The sequence below is a fragment of the Coloeus monedula genome (genome assembly GCF_965178545.1).
Source record: "Coloeus monedula genome assembly, chromosome: 2".
NCBI classification, from domain to species: Eukaryota; Metazoa; Chordata; class Aves; order Passeriformes; family Corvidae; genus Coloeus; species Coloeus monedula.
The window spans coordinates 64,130,927-64,149,963 of record NC_138782.1 but is presented as its reverse complement, the minus strand read 5'-3'; the positions used below and the strand labels follow the sequence as shown (position 1 = coordinate 64,149,963).

The 19,037-nt window shown below is 38.8% G+C and overlaps 1 protein-coding gene across 2 annotated transcripts in view; it reads left to right on the top strand.

The window, feature by feature from the left end:
* AKAP7 (A-kinase anchoring protein 7) overlaps window positions 1-18,558 on the top strand; it is an 85,601-nt gene extending 67,043 nt beyond the window's left edge. Inside the window, exons 8-9 of one of the 2 annotated variants that reach the window (XR_014227370.1) lie at window positions 16,347-17,066; window positions 17,308-18,558. Coding sequence is in view for 1 of the 2 variants with exons in the window: in XM_082303262.1 (XP_082159388.1) it covers window positions 16,347-16,545; window positions 17,308-17,320 (212 nt within the window). In the remaining variant the exon portion in view is untranslated. The remainder of the gene's footprint in view (window positions 1-16,346; window positions 17,067-17,307) is intronic. The other variant, XM_082303262.1, reaches the window with a different exon arrangement.
* The last annotated feature ends 479 nt before the right edge of the window (window positions 18,559-19,037 follow it).

Here is a 19,037-nt window from a genome sequence, read left to right as displayed (position 1 = left end):
GCAAAGTGCTGAGCGGCCTTGATCCCTTGTGAGCATGTGCACACATGGAGATGGCTTCCTGCTGCCAGTAGACCATGCTGGAGTGGCAAGGAGCTGAAGCTTCTGATGCATATGGGAAGGACTAGCAGAGTGGGAAGAGGAGACACTGACCAGAAAAGTTGAGTATGATGTCTTTCTCAACAGAGAATACTGCTGCCTTGGTGTAATGGAAGGGTTTTTGCTATGTTTAAAGTAATAAGCTCTGCCTCTGGGCAGGTTGACCCATTGATACATGTGGATCAAACAGTAAATCATGTAGATGTCAGATGGGTCAGCCTTCCTGCTAAGTGTGCCATCTCAGGGCAGTGAAATGGTGTCTCTGTACCTACCCTGGACTCAGAGAAGACAAGGAAGACCTGCCTGGTTGTAGCCAAATGCTTTTCAGAAACTGCAGTAAAAATAGTTGGAAGGGCAAAGCTCTGAGAGGTGTATGGACTGTGTATCTCCCTTCTGCCACCCCTCCCAGTTGTATTGCCTCATATGGCTGCTGCTTCACAGGGTAAAGTGCTGTACTTCTTATTGGCTGGCCTATTTCCAAGGTCCTGTAGGATTTATCATGCTTATATTTCACAGGAAGGTTATCTTCATATTTGTATGCTTTCCCATCATCTTCTGATCTGCAAAGCTATAATTCAGAAATGAGTTTATTGACAAAGAAATGGTTGTTAGTTAATGCTGGTCTGGAAATGTTAAGAGACATGAAAGTTTAAAAGCTGATGCAAGTGTATACCTAATTTCTGCAGTGAAGGGCATTGTATGAGCAATCTGTGGATTTTTTAGGTAATCACTGTTTAGTCCTGTTAGTACTGCAGAGGATAACTCTGTTATGGGACTTTTCATTGAGCAAAGAGGAGAGACAACATTAAAACTGTTTTGTTTACAGCTGAAGGCTTCTTTGCAGATATGGGAACTGAGCCTGTGATCCCAGTGAGTCCATACAAAGGTCACCACTGCTGGAACTGCTCAGCACGCTTGTGCTGGTTGCTGGGGTTGTGGTTGTGAAGAATGCACTATTAGTTATGCATATATGGTTATGCAGTTTTCTGAGTGGAAATGAAACACTGTAAGGGGTGATGATGAGTACCATGCAGTATTGCTGCTGTTGTATGTATGGCACTGTAAAAGAAAGAAAACATAATCCTCTGTCAATCAGAGGGACCTTCCTTAAAATGTTTATTTTACTGCCTGTTAATGCAATTAATTATTTCTGTGATTTGTTTTCTTGATTTTGCTCTCTATTTTAAAATTTCTGGCCAAATAACGTTTTAGTACACTTGGCTGCAAGGTCAGACAATCTCTGTAGAGAAGTAATACGCTGGAAAGTTGCTTATGTGGAGAAATTTCTAATAGTGACATTAGCTAGACATTTTGTTCATTGTTTCTGGAAGGTATTTCATTCAAAAAAACGTATGAATAAAACCAACAGATTCCAAAGGAATAGTAGTATTTTCTTTAACCCCTTACTGAGCACACTGATGCTACATCAGTTAAATTGATTGACAAAAGTTTGGGAAGACAGGAGGCTGCAATAGATGCAGAACTGAGTCCTGCATTTCTTAGGTTATATAGATAACAGTTAAAATTCCATCTATCACAGGTCATTTCCTTGCCCTGTAAGGGGGGGAAAAACTGCCCAAGAATATATCCGTACACTCCGGATGGTAGTCAGGAAAAAGAAGCTTTATGATGATTTGGAATATGAGCGAATTCTGCTGCAATCACATTCAAATAGCCCTGAGCATTACTGTGGGCCACCAGCTGCAGTGGCAGATTACAGTTGAAAGTTGCATTTAAAATTCAAAATTGTGCTGCTTCTTGGTTCAAAAAGCCAAACATACCAAAGAATAGTGAATGCAATTTCTCATGGAGCTAAATCTTTCAAATGCAATTAGTTTGTTTTGTAAATCTCCAGCATAAAGTTAGACAAAAAGCTTGAATAAAAATTAATAACTCTTTTAAAGTATACTGTAATGGTTAATTGCTTTTGATCTTTTATAAATGGGTTATAACTGGCAGTTAACTATTGTCTATCAATTTGCAACATAACATAAATAAGAATACATGTTGTTTTTGCCCAGAGAACTTACTTCTGTGTAATAAAAATTATACTTTTCTGGTAGTGGTAAAATCTCAGAAAAATTTCCAGTGTCTAGTAACTGAACTGTTAATTTTAATAACGTTTATATTAATTAAAAATAATAATTTCAATAATAATACACCATTTAGCACTGCAGTGCTTTGAAGCTCTCTAAAAGGATGCTTCAGTTGGAATATTCGATTAGAAACAAGCTAACAGTGTTTTAGGATTTTTGCTAAACATGCAAGTAAAACCATGAAAGGGAAACAGATTAACTGGGGCATGAATCAGGCAGTACTGAAAATGTCAAGTGAAACCCTTAGCAGCAGTAAGCAGGAATAGTGTTGATTTATACCAACCAAGGACTTGGCCTGCCAAGTGTCATGGCTGTGACAGTCCACTGGCAGCCCCTGGAGTCCAGAGCTGCAGTGAGACGGGTGAGAATATCAGCTAGCCCATTTAAAAGCAGACCTTCTATAAATACTATCAGAAATACTGGTTCAGATGGCAAGCCAACAAATTGCCAGCTTCATCTGGAATCCTCTTTCTAAGTACATACATGGCAAGAGAAGGAGCCTGGGTAAAATGCTGTTTGTGCAGCCTTGGGCATTAAAAGTCAGACTGGTAGTCTGCTCTCTTGGCTCTTGCAAGAGACTTCCAACATGATTTCTTCAAGAGAGAGTGAGCCTGGAAAGAAAATAAGATCACTTTTAAATCTTCTGCATTTATACTAGTTTGTCCAAGCAGTGTGTCTGCTGCCCTCTCATATTCTTTTTGGGTTTAAAAGGGAGAATAAAGGCCAAAAGACAAAGTAAACATACAAAGTAAACATAAATATGTCCTGGGTGAATTGAAGAGGGTAATTACACTGATGGTCCTGTATGCAGATGTTCCACTTGAGAAAGTGTAGTGGATTTCTCATACTTCTGTAAGTATGGATGTTAAACATTAAACATTATTGCTCATTAGTGGAAAATGTGTTTGGTATCCACCCCATATACACCCAGATATGAGATACTCTGTCTTTTAAGCTGTGAAAATGATTTAAAGATTATCTTAGTAACACCATTGGCACAGCAAAAGGAAGACTGGGTTCTCAGAGGAACTCTGCTTTACTCTAGATATGATTGAATGAGGCAAAGGCTACAGCATTATGTTTTTATTGATTTTCAAAGGGTAAATTACAGGTCATTGCTATCGGATAATATTAAAAGCTGCCCTGTACTCCCTATCTGAATAGTGAACACTATCCAAATATCTTACTCTGTATTATGGAAGTTCTGTCAGTACTACTTCTCTCATTCATTATTGCATGCTCCTGTCCTGGTTTACTGAGATTTGTGTGTACTCTGGCACGCTGCCTCTCTCTATTCACTATACAAATTGTGCCACTCTTTACACACCAAACCGTAGAAGGAGCAGCATGGTTTTCTGAAGTGCTGTAAGGTCTGCCCTGAAAAGTAAAAAGCATTAGAAAGTCCAAATGTTTAAAGTTATGAATTTTGCCTTTCCATTTCCTTACTTCTGCAGGTTAAATCAGAACTACAGCGGTAAGATTTCATTGTAGTAAAAGAGGAAATGGAAATTCTGTTGTTCCCACAGCTTTACTGGAGTCAGGAGCCAAATCCTGTCCTCTGGCACATGTGTTACTCTAGCTACTACTGCATTACTCTCTGAAACTGTTCTTAGTTCATACTTCTGTTTTCATTTGCGCTGGGCTGCTTTGGAGTTATGATTCAAAACCTCTGCCAGGAGAAATCCACAGAAGTAACTGTTCCACGAATGCAGAATTTGGCTCAAAGTACTTCTTAGCTTTGCTACCTACAGACACAGCCCAGCTCTGTGACCACTCTGGGTGCCTTGGATGCCGGGGTACTGCATGCTGGGGTGGCTGGGGCTGCACCTGAACACTGGGACTGCCTTTCCCATGCCAAGACTCTTGATACAGTTCTGGACCTGGCAAACTGGTACATACTGCAGAAACTTCTGGGAGCTGGTTAGGAGTTAGCACCAACCAAAGTCCTTTCCCAGCAGGCAGTTTGGATGCAGCCACGGCATTTCAGAGGCCTGCAGAGCTGGATAGGACGGACCTGAGTTGCTCTGTGCTAATTGGCCTTAGAGCCAACAAGTACTAGCATTGTATAGCTCACCTGTGTAAACATAAGCAGGTGCCTCTGCATGAAACACCAGGTTTCAGAGATGCATTTCATGGTACTGTGAGGACAGGTGTTTGTCTAATGTCAGCATAGAACCCAAGTTGAATTTTCCTTCTCTGCTCGAAAGTGATCCATAAGCAAATCCATTTTACAGCCAAATAGAAAGTGCAACATGCTAAACATGAAATACCATTCTCTGTTACTATATGAGAACAGCTACCCCTTCAGTTTAGAAACTAATTTGCTTTGACCTATTCTATTGCTTTATGACAAGTCCTACTGTAACCTAATTCCTGAGCTTAGAGTGGAGCTGCTCACAATGTAGAAATTGTAGCATATGGAATAAACAACTATTACAGAAATAGAATAGCCACAGTGAGGGTGGGAAAGTGTTTGTTATACAAGCAAAATGTGGTAGTTGTCTTACTTCTTCCTAAGCTGATATTTTAAATGTGCTTTTTTCCCTTTATACTGTCTGATTTGTGATGCTTAATGCTAGATAATTGAGTACTTTGTTTGCTAATGGAGAGTGGTATTCTTGGAAGCAGGCAGGCATGTTTTAACCTTAATTCCAGAAACCATTAAAAAATTAAATTTTTTTTAAAAACTATAGAATTGGTCCACACAGCCTCCATTAAAGATGCTATATAATTAAGAAAGAGAAAATGAGTTATTTTGTTTCACTAAAGGTCTCTAGAAACTAGAATATGGACTAATAATCAGACTCTCAATTTTGACATTTCTGTAGTGACCTGGAATGGTCAGGAAGGTATACTCAGTCCTCTTTCAAAAAGGGGTGAAAACAGGTTTCATCTGTGGAAAAAGTTCGCCTCTGGGAAGGAAAAACCAAACCCCAAAATCTATCTCTTTTTTTCCTGTCTGGCAAGGTCACGTGCCACCAGACCTATAACCTTTTAGCAGAAATGGCATGCGCGCAGTGCTAGCTAAATCTGCCCTGAGAAGATCAGCGTAACTTTTATCCTAGAAGCTCAAGAAGCTCATGGAGCAGAGGAAATTGATGTTTGGAGGAAATACTGTGTTTCCAAAAGAATATGATGCTCGAAACGTGAAGTAGGAGCCCAGGCTGTGCTTCCAGAATATGCCTGGGGAGCTGTGGAGCTACATCTTGGGGAGCTGTGAGGGCAGGAGCTAGCTAGTTTTGAAAAAAAAAAAGCTACAAAGTCAGAAGGCAGGAGGAGGAACTGGTTAACATGATTAAGCAACTGTTAGGATAGCATGGGATTACTTCTATTGCATCATGTGAAATAAGAACAAGAGAGAACATTTTGTATATATTTCAGGGAAAGCTTCCTGTCAGTGACAGATGCTGGGCTGCAGAGAGTCTACATTTTGCAATGTTGTGACCAAGATTTTGAGATTAAGGCAGACAAAAAAAAGAAGGCAAGACAAACAACAGGTCCTTGGTCGAGTGAGGGGTTGTCCTTTAGATGACATTGGTGTGTTACTATTTGTGAAATTATTATAGGCAAAGTGGAAAATAAGATAGCTTGAAAGTATCATAATAAGGCGTACTGGCACCTTGTTCAGCAGCTGATTACTGATGGTTTAATAATGTTTTATGCCAAATCAATTTGCCATTTCTAAAATTTGAGTGGTCCTGTTTTCATGAGCTTAAAGTAGAGAACTGACAGAAGAGATTGGGATTTAGAGGAATTTGGGTTATATGATTGTATATGGTATGTAAGTTAGCATGGCGTTCCTGCCCATGGCAGAAGGGTTAGAACTAAATGATCTTTAAGGTCTCTTCCAACCCTAACCATTCTATAATTTTGTGGAGCATAGGATTGGAAATTGTCTTAAAAGGAAAATGGTCTGGTTGCAGACTGTCCTTGAGCCTTAAGTAGCTAGAAATACACTGTACCAATGACCAGTTTGGCACTGCCAAACTTGTACAATAGTCAGTACATTTAGACTTGTAACTCTGATGGTGGCATACACAGCCAGACTTTTTTCAGGCTCTTGACCCTGCTTGTAACTCTCAGGATGCTTAAGAATTGTTGTCCTAAATTGGTGTAGAGAAAATTCACTTCTTACTAGGTATTTCCTCTGGATCCCAATCCCCAAATCTCAAAATTTGCCATTAACTTTACCTTTCTGCTGATGGCTTAATCCCTTTGAATATCTGCCAGTCTCAGGTGAATTTGATCTGGGCACTTGATAAGTTTCCTGTGAGTTACAATCCTCAGGCATGGATAATTCATTTCACTCGCTAGAGAACTTGTATCCTTTTGCTAAGAGATGATTTGTCTTACCCCATGTTCTATTATTGTGTTAAACTGTTTCACATCCTAGCAATAATTTTTCAGTGACATTTACTCAATTTTTCATTTTACTACAAAGCACAGGGATAGAGAAAAACATATTAAGGCTCAGCCATGTTTTCTGTATCGCTTACTGTGGCTGAGTACCATCAGCAAATGTACGTTTTTTGCTGTCTTAAAAATCCATTACCATCCGATATAGCCTAATGCAATCAAAAAGGTTTTCCTTTCTTCCTCTCTCAGATCCCCTTTTGCTTTTCACATACACCTCATTAATACAATGTGAGATGTTTTTCCAGCACAAAATGATGAGTTTATTCTTGCAGTTCTACAAACTGTAATCTGTGAGGTGGTGAGTTCTAGGGATTGAACCCCCTTCTAAAGTCAGGGTTTACTTTTCTCTGTTGAAATGAAATTTGCTGTAGTGTTTTTGTGTTTTAAAGCAAAGTTGATCCTCTGATTTAATGACATAAATGTTAATTTATGTTGACCCCCACCTGTGTGCCCTATTCATACATTGTGTGTGTGTTCTCTGTTGTAATTAGTCTGAAACATTTTGAAGAAGGGCCAGGCACAATACAGCCTGGATCATGGAGTCACTGCCTGTAATGCCTGCTTCAGCACAAGTGAATAATAATAAGTCCATTCCAACAGAAGTGCATCATTTTACTTTAAGAGATCCATTTCATTCCCTTTGCCTTTTTTTTAAAGCCATAATCTTTAAAGAAGTCATAAAATAAGAAAATATTGCGGGATTAGACTTTAGATAAAAACATGATATGTGGTGAGGTCTGTCCGAGTATAAGCTTCTCCATCAGCAGCAGAATGTGTGGATGCCTGTGGTGCTGCACCCAGGTTGTGAGGACAGGCCAGTTCTCAAATGCTCTGGGTTACTGCTTCTGATGCCCCACACGGTAACCCTCGGTGTGGAGCTACACCTGCATTCTTGGAGGTCAAACCACGTGGCATTGTGCTGAGCAACTGTTGTATGTGCTTTCGTGTCTCAGGAAATCTCAAAATCATGAATTACATAATCTGCTCTGGAGGACAACTATTGCCCATTTCTTTCCTTCTTCTCATCCTTAACAAACTTTTCTTGGCTCCTGTAGCCAGATCTAGAAATGGGAGAACTTTTCTGTATGGAAAACATAAAGGCAAAGCAAACGAAACTACCTGCTTTTGATTACACAGTTGGTACTGAATAGAGTGAAAAGAAATGCAAAAACTGGTTATGGCAGGAATATGCACCCTTTATTTTTTACTCTTGATCTGAGGAAAGGCTGAGAAAAATACTGCTTTAAAATAAGAGGATGAAGAAAATACATGAAACTCCAGATTAGAGCTGTTTAGCCTGATAGAAATAAAGGCCCAAAAGAACAGCTGGCATAAATAAGCAGTTTTCTACTGATGTTATGGGACAGATTTAGAATTATTTGGATGCTAAAGAGGAAGGTGTGGAACTGTGTATACTATGTAGGTAGAGAGAAAATTTGCAAATGGAAGGAGGAGTGTAAAGAGATGAGAACCATCAGTTTTAAGGTATGGTAATGAGCAATCCATTATGGTACGGGGTAAATTGGTAAAAATTGTGATGATTAGTTCATTTTTTGGCATAGCAGACATATTTTCCTGGATTGATTTCACTGAAGTGTTGCTAGAACAGTCTTTGACTCACTGAGTTTGAGGAAGTAGAAATATGGGGGAAGAGAGGGAGGGGGAGTTATTCTTTTGCTAGAATGCAGTGTTAGAGCTGTAGGGATTTACTCTCATTAAAGAAGTGTTGCTGTTAGGGAAATGGGTGTTTTTTAAGGAGTTTTATGTTGTTTCACAAAGAAAATGCTTCTATAACTATTTTATATTTAGCATAGGAAGGATGTGGAAGTAAGGCCCATTGGTTTAAAAAAGTAATTAGGACTCGATTATTCTTGATTTTTAATGGTGAAGCAGACTCAAGAATAATGTTAATTTTGATTACTAGGTGCTTGTTCAGCAAATGAGGATATTTGCACTATTCATAAAGAATATAGGATGGGAAAAAATCAGTATTGTCCTCTTATATTCTTTCAATTTTTTCTTGCCCTAGATTATAAAGTCTGTTTTTTTCATATGAAGGATTGATTGCATTAAATTTAGTTTTATGGCATGGTAATGTTTCAGGATTTTTTTCATGCACAGATTTTGTTACGCTATCCTCTAGCAACAATTTTCAGATTTCTGTGAATTAGATTAAGTGAGCTGTAGTCATACCTTCAGCATTCTTAACTCTTTATTTACAGCTATTCTGATTTCATATGTCTGAGGTCACCAACACTCCCACGGTATAGAGCAATTTATTATGACAAAGCACATGTCTGAATTTGTTGCTTTTCTTGTCTTTGAGATATTTTGCTTTGGAAATCGAGAGGGACTTTTTGCAAGGGCATGGGTGATAGGACAATGGCTTTAAACTGAAAGAGGGTGGTGAGACACTGGGACAGGTTGCCCAGAAGAGTTGTGGATGCCCAGTCACTGGAAGTGTTCAATACCAAGTTGGATGGGGCACTGAGCAACCTGGTCTAGGAAAGTCCCTGCCCATCTCAGCGGGGGTAGGACCTAGATGAGTTTTAAGGTCCCTTCCAAACCAAATCATTCTGTGATTCAGTGTTCTTGCAAGTGGGTATATTTGGACTTTTAGAGAAAGACGAAAAGTTAGGGAACAGCTTGTCCTGAAGAAGATCCCAAGCAGGGGTTTTATGGGTTCAGGACCAGAGCATTTAAAAGAGGTCTAGACTTCTATGTACTAGTACTCTCCTAGTGTCAAAAGTAAGTTTCATATTTACAAACCTTTGTGTGGTACAGCAGTGAACATTATACAGCTACATCTCACAATATCAGAATGAAAACTGATCTCAAATCCCAGCTCTTAAGAAACCCGCCACATTTAAAGTGGAAGTTAGGTGGCAAACAAAAGGGAAGGAAGAAAGAACAAAGCTAAATACATTATTTAAGGCAAAATCTATAATAGATAAAGGGGATTCTGATAGGAAAGGCCATGATAAGTACTTAATGCTAGGGGGGTTTTTGAAATGCAATTCAAAGTGACTTAAGGGTGTCTTGTTAGTTTTCCCAAAGCTGTTAGCAAATTTGGTCAGATTCTGTAGACTTGATCCATGAAAGGAAAGACAGCAACAATACTACTCCTATGTTCAAAAACATGTAACTTCATGGTTTGCCTAAGAAGCTTGTGAAGTGGGTTCAGTTCCTTCAAGAGGAAAATTCCAGGGGAAAAGGTTTAGACCCATCTATTTTGACTGCCTTTGGATGCAGTTATGTTACCAGTTCAAACCTATGTAAGATGCTCATACCAAGAGAGGGGACTCTAACCTTCTTCCATTAGATTCAGAATCTAATTAAGTATGATTACAGAGGTGTTAAAAGCACCTTGCAAGTGATGTTTTTTTCCATTAAAATCATACAGTATTTAAAATTATTAAATCAAATTAAAAATATTACAGTATTTTATAGACACTGTTGGACACACTCTTGAATTGCAATTATATCTTTTTTTTTGCAAGATTTCATCTTCCTTTTGTGATTCAAACAGTATGCAGCTGTGTTTCACAACTCATGTTACTGCAACTGAAATAATTAAATGAAAATGCATGTTGATTAAAATTTGACTTTTCTGTCTATAACTTACAAATATATTCAAAATCACTTTCCCCAGGGAAAGAGATGTACTATGTGAGAGACTGTCAGAGTTTGTATGGAGTCTTTTTCTGAGCTCAGGAGGAGCAATAACACAGATTCATCTTGTTAAAATTCATTTATTAACACTTGTTTAACAATCTGTCTTAGTCCAAAAAAGATTACTTTTTTTAGTATACTTGACAGTAGCATGGCAAAGTCGCAGCCAAAATAGCATCCCTTTGGAAGCTGTATAGTAACAAATGAATCTGAAAGATGTGAAACTGAAGTTCACATAGGCTATGGGAAGGATAAGGAAACAGTAACAAGAGGTGAATGTTTATTAAATTACTTGCCTTGTCATGCTTGTGAGTAAACGTTTGATTTTCATGGTTGTCAGGTCCATGAGCAGGGTTTAAGGTTTTGGCAAAACATTGGGACTGTGGCAATTAAAATGTTTGTTTATACTCTTTTGGTTAACTGCTGCATGTTTTGGGCCCCCAGCTCCCTCAGCTGGGTGATGTAGCAGGGTGATTTTCTGCCTTCAAGACCATCCAGCTCTGTCTGTGGTCACTGGTGACCAAGGTTGTTGGGGAAGCAACCTACACTGTCACCCACAGTGTGTTACATTCTCAGTATTATTTCTGGAGGCCTATTGAAGGCAAGGGACTGACGTGTCTGTCCTGTTCCCGAATTCAACTTTTCCCTGGGAAAACTGGGAAGCCTGATCTCTCTCTCTTTTAGGCTCTGAAAACAGCAGGAGGCTTCCCCCTTGGCTGCATCCTAGAGGAAGTAGGAACTCTTCTGCTCTGCTTGATAGCCTTGCTGACCCAAGCAGCCCTATTCTGTGTTCCTGTGAGCTGCTGGCACCAGGCAGCACTGTGAATGGTGAAGGGGAGTGAATAATGTTGCGTGGGTGTTTGCTATCACAACCTGCCTCAATCCTTTGGTTCTCCCATTGCCATCTTGCACAGTGGATGTTACTGTGGCTATGTAAAACCACTTCTGTAACTTGGCCTGTTTTCTCTACCAGAGTGTTGGTGAGAAAAATCAAGTAAAACTCAGCTTTTTAAGCCATCTTGTTCCCTTCACCCACTTTGCTGTCTTTCCTGCTTGTTGCACTAGACTTCTTATAAATTATTTCAGTTTAAGTGTTAAACTACATTAAAGGAGTCAGGGAATTTCTCTATCAGCAGGTCTCTTCTAATAGAAAAATAAAACCAAGATATTTAGCAGAACTCCCTGTATGCCAGGACTAGAGTCTTACATTACCTTTTTAATTTGGTTATTCTCTTGGCTCATGCCTGGGGCATCACATCCCTCAGTGCTTGCAGAAGGAAGAGTAGGTTTAGCAGATCACGTCCTCTTTCTTCATTTAGAGGTAGTCAGAAAATTTGTATCAGAGCTTCACAGGGGTTTGTGTGAAACAAAACAAACTTTCACCATGTTTGCCAAGTCTGCAGCTCAAAGGGTCCTGCAGGTATTCCTGCTGTCATTACTGAATCTGGCAAGAGCACCATTTTCCCTGAATAGCTGCAGCACTCTTAATTTCCTCTTTACTAGAAATTCCTAACTGTATCAGGTTTATTCCATGGTGTGCCAAATTAAATACAAAAACCTTTCCAGCAAACTAGAAACCCATGTATTCAGCATGAAGGACAGAGTGGTATTGCCTTGTAAGGCAGTCCTGCATTTGCGGAGCAGTATGTGTAAACCTAAAGAAGTTTGCTAGATATTAGGTGGGAACATCCAGCAACAGAAATGTCATCACCATCATGTCACAATGAGATTATAATTTCACCCTTCCTCCCAGTGCCTTATTTGTGTCAATTCCTTAAGTGGCCACTTAAGAGACTTTTCATGCAAGTCCTTCTTAATTAAAAAGGAAATGTTCAGAGTTGTGACTTTCCTGTCTGTACTTACTGTGTTGATTAGATATGGGCACATGCTCGTATCTGTGTTCATAGAGTTTGTAAAAACTGTATTAGAAATAATTATTAGAATAAACCAAAAGGTAGATGGAGGAATGTCTGTTACCACAGCCCTCCACAGATTGCAGAGCAGAACCTCTGCCACCAGATTACAAATTTCTCAGCTGGTCTCAATCACCTATTCAAAATACTAAGGGTCTCCTTTATAATTTTCCCTGTGTTATCATTGTCTTGTTGCCAAGAAAGGTTGTTGGAAGGAAAAACAAAGCCCAGTGTGTTGAGGCCATGAGGGAAGGATTGCTGAACATTGTCTTGGAGCATAGCTGGAAAAAGGTTGTAAAACTGGCTTTTCCTATAAAAGGGATTCCCTGTTGCTTCCTTCAGTTAAATCTGTTACAAAAAATTTGCAATCCATGGGCTAATCATATGGACAATAGAGGGATTCAAATAATTGTCGTGCCTCTGTCCAAATCTGAGATAACTACATACACTCTAATACAGGCTGTGTCAGGGCCATGAAAATGCTGTACCAGGACCATGATATCTGATTTCTTCCAACACAGTGTTTCAAAATTCAGCTCACAATCTTGTAATGTGTAAGAGGGTGTAGACTTGGAAAGTAAACCTAGTCCAGTAGAAAGATATACCAGTGAATTTGAATCCAAACTTGGCTTTGGTTGCAGGCATCTGGTTCGTGTCCATAACTGCTAGCAGTAGGATGTAGGATCATAAAGCCCCTTTTGAATAATTCTGTGGAGTTGATAGTTCCCTTTGTAGAAAATTGTGGTCATTTCAGGACAACTGGTATGCTTCCATTTCAGTAATAAAAAACACTGCTTAGCATGAATGCATTGAGGTACATTCACAGAGTATGAATTGGTTTTCATATTTTGAAAATTACAGAAGAGAATTCTGGGATAAACAAAATGAAAGGCTTTTTCATTTTTATTCTGAGCCACATGGAGGAAAAGACCATTGAAATTTTTTATTCATAGGCACAGAAATAAAGCAGTGTCACAACATTGATGCAAATACAATGCTGTGGTATATCTGTTACCTTTTCAGAGCAGAGGTTACAAACAGAGCAAGTGTGAATTTTTAAACCTCCCTTTTAAATCTAAAACAGTCATATCTGCAGTGACTTTTACAGATATTCCAATAATGTCAGACAGTCCACTCAAAGAAGCATTTGCCTGCTGCAAAGGAATTGTATTCGTCGAAGAAGCAGGCGAGCAGTGGATGCAGCATGGAAGGAGAGATAGAAACAGGACAGATCCATGTGTTAAATTGCCAAGTAGATACAGATGATCAATACTCGTTTTTATTACATGACCTGTTTCATTTTATCAACATATTCCTATCATGAATAGGAATGATAGAACAGTATCCAGCTCCTTGCCAGCGAACCGCGGCATTGCAGACACTTCCACAACTGCTATTTTGGGAGTATGAGAATAGAAACAGAGCATCAGGGAATCATATAGGCCCATGTGCCAGTGCACCAAGGTGGCTGCATGGATAAATCCAAGCACAATCTTCATGCAAGGATGTGCATGCATTTGCATTCACACGTCAGTCAGAGGCTGTGTATGTCTTGCCAGTGGGAGTGCAGAGCTCTCTTAGGAGCTGCTACAGACTTCACCCTAGACTTCTGATGAGCCATGAATATCTCAAAATAATAAAAAATAAACAAACAAAAACCCACAAACCTTCTGTAGCTATATAAACTTTTAAAAGGCTCATTTTAAGTAATCTGACATTTTTTGTGCTTGAGAAAGTACTTCTAAGTGAGCTACCTACTTATTTTGAAATCATAAACACAATAGTAGACCTGTGGATTTTATACATATATCTGTAAATGAGAAAGTATTCATGGGAGAAGAGCTTGGCCTTTTTTAGACCATGATACATGATGTACTACAACTAAAATTACATTATGAGTAAATATAATCACTACTGTTGTGTGGTATCTGGAGGCCTCTGTGACTGATTAGTCATATTCTGCATATTAAGCACTACAGGGTCAAGTGTGAGAGTGGCTGAGCACCATATTTCCCATTGATTTTGTTCCGAGTTGCATGGATGGATCATTAGCACTGTGTGAGTGATGATTTCCATGGCCCACAAGCAATTCAGAAAAACAAGAAACTCAGCAACTAGAAAACAGTTTTATTTTAAATAATCATTAAGTATTTTAATTTTTTTTTTCTAGTGAATAAATACACCAGGGCAACCAACACATTTTTTGAGCATCTTTACTAAAAGCAAAGAAAGTCAGGAATCAAAGGGCTTCATTCAAAGGACTGTGTGGGATCAATTCAGAAAAGCTGTGAGGAGATGCTGCTCATAAATACCCTGAGAGAGAAGAGTCTGAATTAAGTCCCTCCTTCATGTAATTAAAGGATAGACTTAGACCCAGAATTTAGAGATAGTGAAGGGATATGGTAAACAGTGAGTCAGAGAATGTGGAGTATGTAGCTATTTGGTTTTGAAGATAATGGCTCTGCCTCCGTTGGACTTGCGTATTAGCCTAAAATATGTCTCCTTGGATAATTCTGTTTTTAAAGTATTCTTATATTTTTTTTTAATTTGGTTTTAACCAAAATTATCTCCCTAGATGTTCTTTCTAATATCTTTACAGTATTTATCTACACTTTCTCCAAAATGTAAAGAAATGCTTTACCAAGATGTAGTCTGGTGATTCTTCAGGGGGAGAGCACAGTTCTTCCTTGCCCATAGTCACAGTGCTGTGGAGGCCCAGAACAGGAAGAGCTGCTGTTCCAGAGCAGAATGATCAGATTAACAGCTAATAGAGCCACTACCTCTGAATATGAAGAGTATTGTTTACTTCTCTCTCTCCTCCTTGAATCCCCATATGAATTATGTTTTATCAGTGAAATCACTCCCAGCTTGTGCAGTCCACTAGGAAGACTAATAAAAGTCTTTTATAACTATTATCTATATATGCTGGCAAACTTTAATAAATTTACATGTATGAAAAATGACAAATTTAGGTAATTGAACAGTACAAAGCTTTGTGCCGAGAGCATACAATAATATCCCTTTCACCAGATGCATGTGACTAAGCAGCCTCTTATTACTGGTTGCAGAATGCAAATGCCAGAAGAAGACATGAAATATATGACCTTTAAATGTAGATGGAGGGAAACAGTTATTTACCTAGTGCAGGGGGCTGTGAAACGGCATGACCAATGAAAATTGGACAGTAAAATTTGCTTTTCCTGGAACAAATTCTTTGTAAAAGGAGGGTTCTGCAGTAGAGTTTAGAGTTTTTTAGGAAAATGTTTCATGGAAAAGTACCATTTCAAATTACATGTAATGATGTATGAGAATCCTCACTATGTGTACAGTTGTTTTGTTGTATATATTATTTGTATGAAGCTTTAGCAAAACAGGGAAATGTCAGCTTCTTGTTTTTATCAGCAGATATTTTAAGAATGGACTGCTGGTACTTTGATGTTAGAGCTTTAAGATAGAAGACACAAGAGAGGCAGGGAGGGACTATATGGTTTTTCTAAGTTTTATGCTTTGTTTAGAAAAATATTTGTAACCTGTGCTTTAGTAATTTTTCCTATGAAACTCCTGAATTACAAGAAATGAATAAATAGATAGATTTTATATTTATTAAGCAAAATCACAACATGGTGCACCTAAATTTAGGAATGCTGCTGAAGTGTAAATTTACCTTATGAAATGTTTGGCCCTGAGATTAGCTCAGTTGGTCAGAGCATGGGGCTAATAACGCCAAAGTTGCGACTTTGATCCTCTTAAGGGCCATTCACTTAAGAGTTGGACTTAATGATCCTTGTGGGCCCCTTCCAACTCAGAATACTCTGTGATCTTTGCCCAGATGTCACAGGTGATTGTTGGCCAGAAAAAATTAAATTTGCACACTTACTCTTCTAAGCTAAATGAGTGCTCATAGAGTTAGCCAGTGGCTTTTGCTGGAGTGCTAGAAGAAACATGAACAGTGAAATATGATCTGATACACTGTACACATCTTTATGGAACACTTTTGTGTTTTGAGCTTGAGGAGGGGGGAAATTACTTTTTACAATCAGGAAGAGGCATCTAATAACTTAGAATCCAGCTCAAGCCAGAGGCTCCTGATACAATCACAGCTACTGTCTTTGCATGGCAATGAATTCCTTCTCTTGTCTGTTGTGACGCATAGGTGAAAAACAAGCAGCAGAGCCAGACGATGCAGAGCTGGTGAGCCTCAGCAAAAGGCTGGTGGAGAATGCAGTGCTGAAGGCTGTGCAGCAATATTTAGAAGAAACACAAAACAAAAGCAGACAGACTGATGGAAGCCCTGCAAAAACTGAGGAAGCAGCAAGCGGCAGTAAGAATGAGAGCGACAATGGTAACAGCAAGTGAGCACTGTGCAAAAAGCCTGGGAGCAAATATCCCACCAAGAGTAACTACAACACCAAGTCCCAGCTCCCTGCTGAAATTTGCTAAGTGGTCCTGGGTGTCAGGCACTCTGCTTTGTGAGTCTCTTATCAAAAGTTTGTTCTGAGTTGAAGGACACTGTCTGCTGGTTTAATAAGTGCTTGCACTGCTGAAAATCTATCGAATGCTGGGAAGGATGGACAGTGGAAAAAAGACAAGAGTGGTGAAGCAGGCGGCTCCAGTCTTCACTCGCTCTTGATACCGAGTCCCTTCCTTGCTTTTGAAGAGAAACTGAACATTTTGCATTTGTCTTTTGGATTGTCATGGATGGCTGTGGAAGAGGCCTCGCCATAAGTGGAAGCGATGCCCTGCACCTGAGGGTTTGGCAGTGCCGCAGGGCTGCTTGCTCTGTGTGAGAGCACGTGCTGTTTCCTAGTCAACAGCAGTCAATCCCAAGCTAAAAATTACCACTACAGATACTCACCACAGATACTATTACACAGTATGTAATAAGACAGAGTTTCCCTTAAATGTGATGCTGTACTGTTCTTAACATTTTGGTAGCATTTGTTCATGTAAATTATATTTTTTGATGAAATACCTTTTTATAAAAAATCACTATGGGCAAAAGACTGAGCACTTCCTACTGTCCAAACCAGATAGAATCTCTTTATCTCTGTACATTAATGACTTTAAATCACATTAGTTGCTATAAAATGTATTATATTGTTCTTTTCCTCTAGGAAAGAGCCATGAAGCAGACTTAGTAAAGGAAGCTTTACGCAGAGAAACGCAGGCCCTGTTACCCAGACTGAATCAGATAAAGGAGCTGTTAACGAGTCCTGAGATCCGCACAAAAATTAGCAAAGAACTGTTTGAAGACAGGCACAACTCTTAACAGTAAATGGAAAAGTTGTATTGACTCTGAATCTCCAAATGCATGACTGTAAATTGCCATGATGTAAAATCTCATCAGGTTGTTTAAAGACAAAATATTTCTCAAGAAATTTTTCAGGTTGGTTTGTTTGGGTATTTTTTAACTGAAAATGTGAATGGGTGTAAATGGCTTATGAGGAATCATGCTGAAATACTTGCACAGAAGGATTATATTTCGTAATAATGAAGTACAGCCATTTCTCAGCACATGTTTGAGTGTGCAGGTATATGTCATGACTCCAAAGTGGAAAAATACTGGTTTCAAATAGATCTGAGCAAACACTGTGCCCTTCCTTTATCATTGTAAATAACTCAGTTTTTTCTCGTATACTCCTTCCCTAAAATTGATGGTTTTAAATACTTCAAAATGTATATTTGGAAAAGAAAATTCTCTTTTATTATCTGCCTTTTGTATATGTACTGGCATTTTGGGTTAGCATTGTCTGTTTTTAATTGGTTTTTTTAAACAGCACTTGAATACTTGTATAGATGCTGACATTTAGTTTCTGCTGATGTTTACACTAATGCAAAAATGTTTTAAATTTCAGTATGAAGTTCAGACTCCACTGATCTCAATGGCATACTCTCCTTGGCTTTAATGGAGTCAGGATGCTGCAATTAAGATTCCTCTTGCAAATAATAATATTCCTTGGGATAATATTTGCCTTTTTACTTTTGTAGAACAGTGGTTTTGTCTTTTGTTTTTGATGTTTCCTCCATCTCTACCTTCTGCTGCCTGAGGTGGGGTGTCAGTTTGCTCTCATTGTTCCCTCCACACACCTGCAAGATTCACTGAAGATTTGGATGATGGACAACAATGCAGGAGTAGGTCCAATATTTGCAATTTTTATAAACATTGTCATAAAAGCTATATAATATCCTGTGATTGGTATCAGAATTGTGCTGTTAGAACAGCTGTGTGCATGTTCTTCATTTCTCTGAAGCACTGTTCATTTATCTCATGTCAGAGGTCTTTTTTCCTCATTTGATATATAACAGTATATTCTGAAGTGCATCTTATACATGCCATGTTCACAATAAAACATTTTTCCTTTGCACTCTGTGTACGTTTTCACTTGTTTCCAAATGGACTTGAATAAAATTAAGTACTTGCAAGTAACAGGGTTACAGGACAAAAATAGTGCTCCAGTGAATCACACCATTAAGTTGACTGTGGGTGTTGTGCCAACAACATACTGCTCTGGAGCCTGGCTGCTGAAATCATGCAGATAAACTAGGCCCAAGTCATTCTTGTTTTCAAGGACAAAACTTTGAAACTCTTGGGATTAATTTATATTCTGGGCAGCACATGTTTAGAAGTAAATACTGGGTACAACTTCCTAGAGGTCCACTCTTGAAGTGTGAGTTTACGGAGTAGTCTCAAAATACTCTAAAATGATAAATAAAAAAAAAAAAAATCTGAGTCTAAAATCATCCCTGGAGATAATTGAGAGGCAGCTTTTCATAGGCTTTCAAGCAATTTAAATCCAACTTGCACATAAGAACACAAAACCAGACACTCAGCTGTGAAAACAGG